The 12633-nt window shown below is 38.9% G+C and overlaps 1 protein-coding gene across 1 annotated transcript in view; it reads left to right on the forward strand.

Moving 5' to 3' along the window:
* Window positions 1–12633, forward strand: part of TAF1B (TATA-box binding protein associated factor, RNA polymerase I subunit B) — a 45530-nt gene that overhangs the window by 147 nt on the left and 32750 nt on the right. The window contains exons 2-7 of the mRNA XM_005521870.3: window positions 651–749; window positions 1233–1320; window positions 3123–3220; window positions 3517–3612; window positions 4182–4314; window positions 7586–7742. Coding sequence (XP_005521927.1) covers window positions 651–749; window positions 1233–1320; window positions 3123–3220; window positions 3517–3612; window positions 4182–4314; window positions 7586–7742 — 671 coding nt within the window. The remainder of the gene's footprint in view (window positions 1–650; window positions 750–1232; window positions 1321–3122; window positions 3221–3516; window positions 3613–4181; window positions 4315–7585; window positions 7743–12633) is intronic.

Genomic DNA, 12633 nt, shown 5'->3' on the forward strand with positions numbered 1-12633 from the left:
CCGCCGGGGGCTGCCTGCTCTGTCCCGGTCCTGCTCTGCTCACAGCGGGGCCCGGAGGCGGCGGGCGAGGCCCTGCCCGGCCCCTCGGCGTTGGCCGCTGCTCGGTCTCGGCCGGGGATGTGCCGCCGGCCGCCCCTCGGCCCGGCCCGGCGGAGCTGCCCGGCCCCAGCACGCACGTGGGCGTTTCTGGAAGCCACTTTGTTTTAATCTGTCCGTTTCCCTCTCCGGTTTGTCCGGGAAGAAGCGGCTCGTGCAGGCTTTCTCCCACTGCGTGTGTTTCTTTGCTGCTCTAGAAATTGAATTTTCCTTTCACCTCCCCCCCCCCCTTCCAGCTTTTGTCCCCTTTTTCATTTCTGATGGGTAGCTTTTTTAAAGCCCCGCCACGTGTGTGTGAGGCGTGGATCACCATTCCACTTGTTCTGATGCTCACACGCAGGGCAGCTGGCACTTGACAGCTACAGTTTCGTGTTCAGAGTTACCTGTGGCTGATGGCAAGTGCGATGATCACTTGTTACCAACCAGAGCTTACACAAAGGGTGTAAACACTCTCCTCTATAAATAATACCAGAAGCTGTGCAGTTAGCCTAGTAATAATACCATTTGTTTTACCTGAACAATTGTGAAAGTCTGCTGTTTTTTCTTCCTTTCAGAGAGATTTTAATGAGCGCTGTGCCCAGTGTTCAGAAGTGAACTGGGGTCTCACTGATGGAGGCAGATTTTATTGTAGATCTTGCCACAACGTTACTGAGGTAAAAAGATGAGTTACTGCCTTGGAAAAGATTTATTCTGATTGCTTCTTGACTTTATATAAGAAAAGGAGAGATTTTTTTCTTCTTGGAGTTGAGGGCAGTATTTTCTTCCTTTTTCATGCTTTAGTTCACAGTGTTTAAAACTCATGTACCTTGAAATCACAACATTTAGAATGAGCCATCTTGGCCTCCTGTGTTGCTGTAGTTGTGGTGTCAGTGTGCTCTCTAGATGCCTTAGAAGCATTGCCTGAGTGTTGCTGTGTTTCATATAGTCCAAACCTAGGCAAACCCTAGATGCATGTCACCTCTATGTCCGTGGTAGATTGCCTGTTTTTGAAATTTCTGAATGAAAAGTTCAGACTGTTTTATCTCCTGTTAGTTTAGGAAATTTGAGTAAATGTCTCCATTATGTTTTATGATGGGGCAATGTGTGCGAGTTAGACCTGGCTCTTTTTCTGGCTAAAATGTATTCCTGTTTTGCAGAGATCTAGAGAAGTTGTAAACACTGATTTTATTACTAATTCAAGAGTCCAAACAATCTCCAAAGGTTCAAGAAAGCAGGAAAAGAATGGTATGTATGAGTTTCTGTCTGTATTTTGCAAAAGAGTGGCTGTTCAGCCACTGTTCACCTATGCCATTATGTCTTTAGTGGAGAACAAAAGCGGATAGGCAGGAAAGACTGTAGGAGTGGGAATGAAATGCACCTCCCTGATGCTGTCAGAACCTTCAGAGATCACATTTGGTGACTTCCTGAGCCACAGATGACCTTGTGAACCCAGTGGTGGAGGTTTTTTGATTGAATAGAGTGTGTTACTTACTGCTGCTTTGATTTGTGGAAGCAAATACTCACTGAAGCTACTGATGGCATGCATTCAGAGGTGGTGATCCTTTGTTCCTTCCCTGTGATGGCTATCACAAAACCAGAGAAGTTGTTTGTCTTGGCAAGTGAGATGTGATGGTGGTCCAGCTCTTAGTGTCAGGCTGGGCTGTGTTACAGGCACTTGGCCCTGCAACCTACACACAAACTGCACAGAAGAGGTTTCATGCAGTTCCAATAGCTGAACCAGCACTGCATCTTTTGTCCAGAGACACTTTTTTACTTTTAATTTCACGACTATTCAGAAGAATAGTGGTCATTAAATATGAGGATCTGTGCCATAAGGATGTAGTGGTAAAGCTGCTGCTAAAGATGTGTGTGTATTCTGTGTTGGCTGAATACATCTCTTACTGTTGTGACTACTTTGAGAAAAACTGCATTAAAAGGCCAAATGAAGCAAGGGGTTATCTTTCTGATATGCTGATGTAACTTTGCTCTGCTGCAGAGGCCATGGATTGCTACATTCCTTTGAAAAGAGCAATTGTGTGGAACTGAAAGGAGGTGTGAAAAGGATCCCTCCACTTTTCCTTATCCTGTATTGCTTCTAAAGTCTGGGCCATGTACCACTCATACTTTTCATTTATCCTGTTGAGAAGGTCATTAGCCAACCCTCAGTCTTCTTAAGAAATAAATCCTTATCTTCACACAATCCCTTCTGTGAATGCAGTCATGTTACATTGTATTCCATGAATGTATAGGAGTAAGCTGTGTCTGTGAGTTCACTGGTTAGCAGTTAAGAGCAGCACTATTAAAGAAGGGCAGAAGCTTTGAGCAGGTAACTTCTAAGATGGTGAGATTCAAAGTGTGTTTCAGAACAAAAGTAGTGAAGAAGGTGTGGAAGGAATGAAAAGGGAGTTGAGAAATGCAGAGAAAATTTCCAAAACCAAAAGCCTGTAGAAAAGGTTAGCAGTAAGTTTAGAGAGGTAAGGGCGAAAAGTAATTGTAGTGCAGCCTGAAGAAATAGTGAGTAGATTAGAGCAGGCCCACTCCCTGTGAAATTCAAGTTGTGCTAGGATTTGTTAGAAGTTGGGATATTCTTTTATTTAAACATGTATGATTCTGTGTGAGAGTGGTAAAGCACGTGGTGGTATTGGTTGTTTTTTGCCTGACTCACTACTGTAATGTTCCCGTTTTCTGTGTCAGGAGTGGGAAAGAAATGTTCATATTTCATTTTTAATGGCATGTTCTCAGTTATTTTTAAACTGGTAATTTAACAATGCTCCACACAATTACAAATGCCACACTAGACATTATAATGAATTATATTATTCTTGGGAAATGTGTGAAGTTCTTGTTCAGTAACTTTTGTTCTCATTTAAGGCTGTGAGTAAATGGAAGGTAGTGAAGTGTTCAGTGTAGCTGGTTTATGCACTAGGATCTAAAATTATCAAATAGAGATATGGGAATAAGTATGCTTAAGGTTAAAGAAACCCAAAATAGTACAAACACAAAATAGTCCAAACAAAATAGTACATAGCCCCCCTTTTTTTCCTTAGATGGAGGCTGTGAATGGTATATTTGTGAAGGCTTTCAGCTTGTACTCAAGAAACAAGTGGAAGCTTTAGAAGCATTAGGAGTATGTCCACAAATGAAGGTACGTAGATGTCAGTGTGACTTGTACACTCTGTATGTGTGTGTATTACAGAAGGTGGGATTTTAAAAGATTTTGAAGTGAATCACACAAGACCCTGTTTAAAATCATGGAGCATATGAAATCAAAATTTGTTTCTCTAGTAATTTTAAAACATATTTTATAAATCACAGTTAATAAAACTAGGGATGGAATATTATTCAGATTCCTGAGTTAGAAATGACACTCTGTGTAATTTCTCTCAGCAATTAATGGTCATGTAAACACTGTACTAATTACCATCCATTTGTGTTTATCAGGATGAAATTCTGTGCAATTTTTGGAGGTGTTACCTTCAGAAGAGCAAACAGGCGTATTGTGAGAGACCAGCTGGGGAAACTGTCAAAGCATTATCAGTAAGTGGAAGCTCAAATCCCATGAGATGTTGTTTGGTATCTTTTTAAAAGCAACACAACAAAAATCTTCTTTGTTTAGGCTACATATCTTGCTGGTAATAATGTCACTTCAGTATGAAGGAGATTGTATAAGCAGGTTTGCACATGTCCATTTTATTGGGATTTGGAGTGTTTTACTTATTTCAAGAGGTGAATATTTCTCTGACTGAAACTGCTTAGTTAAAAGTATTGCTTTGTCTTGACATAGATAATCAGTAAATACGAATCACAGTGCAAAATGTATCATCGGCTATCATCCTTTCCTGCCTGCTGTCTTGAAGTCAGTCATTTGATCGAGCTTTCATTCTGTGTATTGCCAACTTTCTGATCATTGTAGCAGAGTAAAATGTTTAAAAATAGTTACTTCCCCCCCCCCCCCCCCACTTACTGGTAATCGTGAAGTTAAAATATGAACAGTTTGGGTTTTAACTTTTACTGTTAATTTTGCATCTGTCATGCTTTATGTGGTTTGGTAAGATCCAAACAGTAACTAAGAGTAGCTAATACAAACCTTTATTTACAAACTCCAGGTATGTGAGAGCAGTACTGATGTGGACAGTGATCCAGAGAGACCCAGCCTTCTGCACTTGCTGTCCCTCTCTGAAAGTGAGGGGGCTCTGCAGACCGACTGCAGCTTTGCCTCATCAGTGAGCAAGGTCTCAGGTAAGAGCAGTGAGCTGAACTATCTGAAAACCAGTTTTTCTGTAGTTTTTAAATATAAATAGATTTAAACTGTATTTGTGTATTGTGAATTGGAGGAACTGTTGGATGGTGTAATGTTTTCAGTCTTGTTTGACACTGTACTACTTTATATGTACTACTTTATATTCTACCAGAAATAGAAGACTTCCTCCCCCACCCAAGGAGATAAAAGTTGAACAGGACCTGGAAATACAGTGGGAAATGCAGGAGGAAGTTCTGTTCTGTAACAAGTTTGCTCCATGCCTCCTGTTTGGAGTGGGAAAAAAATTGCTGTTACATCTGCCAAGCTAGATGTTCACAAACACAGCAGCTTCTTTAACCAATAGCAGAGCTGTCTCTTATGACTTTGATGTTAAGAAACATGAATTTGTTGTTCAAGGGGGTGTTTTTTGTTTCTATCATGTAGATATATTTAGCTTTTTAATTTTTTTCTTTACATTATTTTGGTATTTCTGTATCTTTTGTCTCCACAGTTTTTTAATGCTTTCCCAGTGACCCCTTCTATGAAAAATAATGTTTTAGCATTCCATCAGTTTCTCTTTTCTGCTCACAATAGCAGCTGGAAAATATTTACAGAATACTGAAATTATGTTTAATTAAAATGTTGTAGAAAATTGGAGTGTTAGGTTCTGTTGGGCAAGTGTAATACCAGACAATGCTGCAATGCCTGATACTGGAAATGCATTGCAAGGCACATTTGAAAGATTTTGCTTAAAGTTATGATGGTTTTCTTTCTTGCTTTATTCTTTGCTTGCTTTTTCCTTCTTTACCTGTGTTTCTTATTCCCCTGTTATGTACTATTCTCCTTATGTCATGTTTCTGTACTTCTGTGATACTGCCTCTCTACCATCAGAAGAATACAATCTTTTTTTTTAAAGCTTTTCTCTTTATTTTGTGGAGTCCAGAAGAGGTAATAGAGTGAGAAATTTGATCAGCAGCAATTAGAAAAATAAATGCTTGTTTAAAACTCCAGACAGAACTAGGGAGGGGGAAAAAGGTGTAAAAATGGTGATGCAAATTTTTTTAATATTATACTAGAACCTTTCATCCTTATATATTAAAATGACAACATTTTGAGGTAAAGAGTCACTGTATGTTTGTGCATGTAAAATCTTGGGTGTTATACAAATATAATACAAAAAGGAAAGAATTGAGTGAAAAATTTCTAGTGAAAGTGTTCCCTTGAATTTTCTTCCCCTTTTTGATGTCTAGAGGAGCTCCTTTCTTCCTCTGTACTTGTGCCTTTCATAGGTCTGTTGCTTAAAGTCTTAGAACAGCAAGGTAGTCTCAAGTAGGCCGTAATTTATTGTCTTGGTTGGTTGTTTCAGAGATTGAATTCAGTTTCCAGTAGTCATCAATTTCACTAAAATCACTTGAAATCAGTTATGACTTCAGTGAATGCTTTAAAGTAAATTTTGATGAAATCAGACAAACATAGAAGCAGTTTTGTCTGTAGAAATTTAACAAGTAAATGTGTTCTAGTCTATTGCAAACTCTTGTGAAGATTCATAAATATTTTCTTCACTGTTGTTTCTGCTGAGCTGTTATTGCTACAGACTAGAAACCTCAACACCCTTCTTTCCCTAAGAGGCTTGTCCAGACGGCAATTGGTTTTTTTTTTGTTATTTTTGTGTAGGGTTTAATAGCAAATTCCACTGAGTATAGCACTGAGATATTGCTGGAGAAGCCTATAAAACTCTTTAAATTATTAGCTGCATGTAACTGTGTGTTGTCATGCCTTGCATAAGCTGGAAGAAATAAAAGGAAGTTGTGTGCCATCATTAAGGCCACAAATATAATGAGGATTATTTTAAATTGAGTTGAATGTGAAATTAACAATGAAGCTTCAGTCACGAAGCTGCCTTTAAGCGCAAATATCCATGTGAGAGGTGAAGCGGTTGAATCCAAGGAATAAACCGATGTTCCAGTGTTCCTTCCTTTGTTCCCCGACGCGCCTGTGCGTGCTGGGATGCTCTGCTCTGCTGCAGGAGTTCGGGCCGGCTCTGAGAGCCGGGGCTGTGCCTGCTCACTGCCGGGGCTGTGCCGGCTCCGGGGCCGGGGCTGTGCCGGCTCCATGAGGGCTCCGGGGCCGGTAGGTGGCGGCGCAGGCCGGCCCTGGAGCTCGCTGTGCGCGGGGTCCCGGTGCTGCGGGCCCCGGCCGCTGCTCCTGCCCCGCCGGCCCTGCCGCCTCGCAGGTGTGGCTGCCGCGGAGCCGCCAGCCTCCGCGAGGGTCCAAATGGTTTTCAGCGGGCTCTTTCCCCTGGCGCTGCAGCTCCCAGCTGGGGAGCTGTGGATCCAGCTCTCGCCATTCCTGTCTGAGCGGGTGAACGGTTTGTGGGGAAGTGAAGTGAGGAAAATCTCTGCGGAGTCAATGCTGACATTTTGTGCCGCTGCTCTTTAAATGCATTTTCCTTCATCCTGGCTGGGTCGTGATGTAGGGAAGACAGGCTTACTGTGGTTTGTTTTTTTTATTTTTTTGGCCCTCTTTCCCTGAACTTGGAGGTTGCACTGCTGAAAAGGTTCCAAATTCAAAAATCACTCTACTAAACGAAATTTTCTCTTTTCTGTTTCTTTTAGTTTTTAGTGATTCATCTCAGTAAGGAAGTAGAGAGATTTGGATACTAATTTATTTGGGGTTTTTTCCTACCCTCTTCACCATTTCTTACATTCTTGTTCTAAAGTTGTTTCTTTGACATTGAATTTATATACATTTTTTAAAAAAAAATACCTGTGTCTCCACAGTTTGAGATTATAGGACAGATGGATTTAGGGCAGACTTTTAACACGAATAAAATTTCTGCAATTGTAAATTACTTTTTCATTAAAGTCCTGCCTGTGTTGAGGTTTAAAACCGTGTTTTAATCCCAAATTCAGTCATTGATTCAAGTACATCAATTTTTTCCTTGTTTCCTCACAGTTCCTTTGTCTCTCAAATGGAAAACCCATAAGTATTGTTAGTTATATGTTATATAGGAGTTAATGTCCTAGTGAAGTGGAATAGCACTTTATGAAACAGGTTCTCTTCTCATATTGTGGTAGATGAATAAATTAGGGTTAAACTGTTTCATAGAAAAGTACACAAACAAGCAAAAAACTCAAAGTAATTTCAAAATGTTACTAGTTGCTGAACAAGTCTTGTATGTTCCTTTATCTTGTTTTTTTGTATTCCATGGTTCATGTGTCTATCATACCAATTGCTTTTTTTCTTTCCTGTTTTTAACATAAATCCAAGAAATCACCTCTGTCTGCTCTGGATCAGTAGATGGCAGCTTGTATTTAATGAAGAACCAAAAGGAGAAACTGAGGATGACGATGCCAATGACCCTTTCATTTTGTTACATGGCATTACTGTGGGTGAGAGAACCAATTACACTGTCTGAGCTCTTAAGGTATGAATAGTCTTTAGTGAAGAATTGTTGCTTTTATAAATAATTTTTTAAAAAACAGATCTGTACTATTGCCGTCTTCTGAATTTGCTCAGTTATAGTGAGAAGTCCTTTATATTTAGTTGTCTTGTCTTTCCTTTGTCATAACCATTTGTGCAGCTGCTGTTGGAGGACCTTCTCTGTTGATTGCAATGAATTTCAAAGACCTGTAAGGAAGAAGGTTTTGAAATTAGAGGAGCATTTTATCCTTCTCCTTCAAAAATTCTTAAGACTTGCTGATATGTGTATGGCCACACTTCCATGATATTTGCTGTTGTCAGCATGTTAGAACTAAATGAGTAAACATTCTCCAGGACTTATATCAGTGTCATCAAGCAAACAATACCAGCAGTATACGGTGATCTGAAATTTAGCACAGTAACTTCATGCAATGGAGTTGAAATTAATATAGGAAGATTATTTTGTCTTCATATCTTTGTAGCTGTAATTATTAGAGTTCAGAATAATACCTTTTAATATGGTAGAAATAAATTGTTCTAATAATAGGGTTTGATGCTAAATAGAGACTGTCAGGCTACTGATGACAATGCAGTTCCCTTCTCTCCTCTACAACAAGACCACAAACACTTTCCTTATTTACTTCAGGAATGAAAAAATTATTCATCAACAATTCTTGTTGGCAATAAATATTTTAAATCAAGCCCAAATAAGTTCAGGAATTCCTAGATTTTCCTTGGAAGACCTTTTGTATTCTTTTTAACAACTGTTGAAATACTGAGTATTTCTAAACAGATGGTGAAAAAACATTACTTGGCCAAAATTTAAGGAATAGAAATACTCAAGTAAATTCAGTGGCAAATCAAACTGAAAACTCAGACAAGAGAATGGAAAAACTGATTTAAAATTCAGTGCTTTCAGTTTTATTTTTCAAATATGTAAACTGTGAGTTAAAAGGCAAAGCAATGGGTACATTGTCCCCCACCTGTGGTGCTTACAACTGGTATAGCTGCTGAAAGTATGATGAATGCAAGTTTTTATGGAGGTTTTTATGTCTTGCAGTAGTTACTACTAGATGATCAGTTTCTATGCAAAATAATTTGACCCTTTGATTTTACTTTCGGGTTGTCTGTTGTCTTCATTGATCAGAATTGCATAAACCATCACATATTTGCATAATTGGATATGCTGTTGCATAAAAGATGACTTGTAAAATGCCGTAAGATTCAGAATTCAGACTAGTACCCTGCAATACAAAAGTATTTCTTGAGTAGATTAAGAAATAGTAGAACTCAAAAGTGGTGCTCAATAACAAGATTTTTACTGGTTATGTCCTTTACTAGGAATTTCTGTGCAAGTCAGAACGACCATAACGTACTCTGTATTTTTGTGAATGATCAGCAAACAAATAACATAAAACCTGTCTGATAATATTTGTATATGGCAAAAATCTGGGTAGTAAATTACAATTTCTGGGACAGAACAACTGGTTCACACTAAAGAATTATTAGTTACTCCATCTTGTTTGGGGAGAAAAATTTATAATTAAATACATATTATTTGGCTGTTGTATTGTGGAAGCCGTCTCTGGAAGCATTGTTGGTTCATAGCAGGCAAAGACATCTTCACATGTTTCTGTCTAAGTACAATGGTGTAGTTGGAAGAAAACCCAGCCAAGCAACAACTATTGAAGTCAGCTGTCAAGAGAGAAGATAGATTGTTTGGTTAGCATATGAATGGTGAATTATTGTATTTGGCACTTTAAAAATTAGAGACTGCAGAAAAGATCCTGGAAAATTATTCGGAACCTGGAGACTATCCTTTGGACTAATACCCTTAAGAGATGAACACATTTGAAAGGATTTAGAGAAACATGAAAGCAATAAAAAGTTTGGGATAAGATTTTAAAAATCAAGCAGCAAATATACAACAGAAAGGTATAATCTGAAACTAAAAATTAGAAATTGAGATAAGATTATTTGAATGAGAAGACAATTAAATTATGATACAATTTATGTGTGTAAGACTGCGTAAATCATAATGATTCAGTAACTTTAAACACACTGAATATATGAACTGGATTAAGTACAGAAAGTGAAGTTTAAAAGAATGTTATTTGTATTGCAAAGTTTTACCATGATACGATAGTTATATAAGACTGTAATTATGTTATCATGCTTCCCTCCCTACCCTTAAGGTCTTTGCCTTTCAACAAGTTTGATGAAGAAGTAGAAAGAATTTTAAATTGCATGAACTACCATAAAATACTTGTTTTCTGACTTCTGAATATTTAAGTTTAAAAAATCAGACAATGTTCACATTTTTGCATGCATTAAGATACAAAATAACGACAGACTGAAGAAGAAAACTATGCAGAGAAAGCATTAAGTATTCAGTATTACCTTTTAAGTCTTTGTAGGCAAATAGTTTTATTTAAACCAGCTGAATTAGAGTTCTGTTTAAAGTTCTGCCTTGTTTTTTCCTCAGTTTGGTTTTCTCTGTACCCTGAAGTCAGCTGACTACCACTCCTCCCTTGTGATACATGCTTAGGCACTATGGTCGGGCAATCTGCCAGCTTTTAAAGGATTTACAACACCAAAAATATACTCCTCCTTGCTACTTGACACACTTAGCAGAAAAACACTACAATTACCTCGTCTGACAGGAACATTTTGGTTTAAAAATAACACTTTCAGCAACGTTCTACTCAAGTCGTTGCTACACATTAAATCCTTTTCCATTGTAAATAGTCTTACATTATTCCGTATGATATATAATATTCATCTAAATAATAAAATAGTTGGGTTTTGGAAAAAGTTTCAAGATGCTAGACTTTTGAGATTCTGAGAAATAATGCCTTTCAAATGAGGTTATAGCTAGTTGTGCTGGGAAGACTAAACTTATAATCAGTTTGTGGCATTATTGTGGCTTTAACAGGTGCATCACTTCCTTATAGTGTGCTGAGGACCTAGGATTTTTTTCATACTTGGGCCTTATTAATGTATGTTGCTGCTGTAATTAAAGGAACATGGACTGTGTACTGCATCTGCCAGTCAAGTTTTCAAGCACCTCCCTGACAGAACATAGTCCTACAGTTGTTTTGACCATCTGTCTGTTAAATGAAAGGTTTGGAGGAACAGCAGATGAAATAAATTGTTCTGAAGTGCTATTCCAAATCTGGACTAGTGGATTAAGTGTTAAAACTTGAATCATCAGTACATTCTATTCATAACAGAGTATTTGTGCAGTATTTTTAGAGTGTAAGAACAACTTTTAACCTGAGAGAAAAGAGCATTCTTTTTTTTTTTTTTTGGGAGACAATAATTTGAAGGTAGAAAAGATACTATTTTTTAAACAGCTGCAGTGCTTTGACTTGGTATAACTAAATTAGTGCAGACTTTTTGTTTTAAAAAAAAAGATGTTTTGGTGGACACTGCTTGTCTCATGCAGTGTGGGGATGTGGTTCCAGCATCAATTTAAGCTGCTCCAAATTTTTGTTGCTGTTGACGTGCATAAACATTCCTCTTCTTTCTCTTGCCACGGGTACTAGCCATTCATCCAGTTTATGGTTGATTAGTTGAAAGAAGTAGCTCTATAGAAGATAAACTTGGTAAAACAAAGTTTCACTGGGCATTTTAGTGCAGGTTAATGTACTTCACTGCTGTCCCTTTCTGCCTTGTGCTGGCAGTAATGTTCCTGCAGTCGTCTGAGTCTGTTGGAGTGAAACCCTACGAGACTCGTTCCCAATCTGATCCTCTGAGAAGTCACACAGGTGCTTTTGTCAGCAGGGAGGAGTGTGCGGCAGGGGACTGAAGGAGGGTGGGATTTCCCATTTCAGAGGCAGCAAGCTGTGAGGGTAGTTTGGCTACATCACCACTACACCACACCCGAAACAAGGTCCTGATTGTCCTCTTCCAGCTGCTACTGTGCTGGCTCAGGCGTTTGCTGCTCTTGGTTCCAAGTGTGATTGTGCCTTGACGTGTGTCAGCTAAAGCTTATCATCAGCTGAGCCAGTAATGCATCACTGTTGCTGAAAGGGGAAGGTCCTGCTTCCCTTTTTTCTCTTCTCCTGCCTGTGTGATGCACCCCCTTCTCTCTGGCAACTCTTTCCCTTGTAGAGCCACCTGTGAGCCTCTTCACAGTTTGTTAGATGATGAAAGGAACCTAGCTGGCAGTAGGGTAGCAGGTGGTTTTCTGCTGCTCTTATGACTTACATTTGGGGAAGAGATGGTCAACAGCAGCTCATAGCTGGATCACAAGGAGGGAGGTCCTGCTAGTTGTGTTGAGCTTTTAGTTTGACTCAATCAACTTTGTGAAACCATACCTCAAGCTTATGTTCCTCAGTTGAGTGGATGACTAAAATGAGCTAAGGAACTGATGTGCCAGCTGCTCAGCAGGTCAGGCAGGGTGGTGAGGACCAGCAGTGGGGGCTGGGTTTGGAAAACAGCATCACAGGAGCCCGGTGCACATCTCCACTCAGGGTGGGGAAATGCTGTTTCTGCTGGTTGAGGAAAGCTACTGAAATTTTATTAGCAAAATGATTGTTACACAATTTGATTAGAAAGGACTATGTGCCACCTGTTACTTCTTCACTTAAGAGACTAATAAGCAGAGCTTTGGAACAAAGGCTATTGCAATATGATTTTTCATATGCTGTTATTTTTAAGGAATCATAAATTATTCTGAGACAGTTTTGATCATGAGATGTATTTTTTATTTTAGTCCTGGGTTTAACTAATTTTTTTCAATTAGACTGAAAATTCAGGTAAGACTGCTTAAAAAAAAGTAGACTATAGCTGTAAACTTTGCAGTAACTAGCTTTTTAACAGAGTTTTAGTCAACTTCAGTAGATACACACAACATAATATGGAACAAAGAGTGATGAGGGCACAGAACT

Source organism: Pseudopodoces humilis, chromosome 3 (assembly GCF_049639895.1).
Source record: "Pseudopodoces humilis isolate 2021_Gansu_Grassland_sample_001 chromosome 3, ASM4963989v1, whole genome shotgun sequence".
Lineage (NCBI taxonomy): Eukaryota > Metazoa > Chordata > Aves > Passeriformes > Paridae > Pseudopodoces > Pseudopodoces humilis.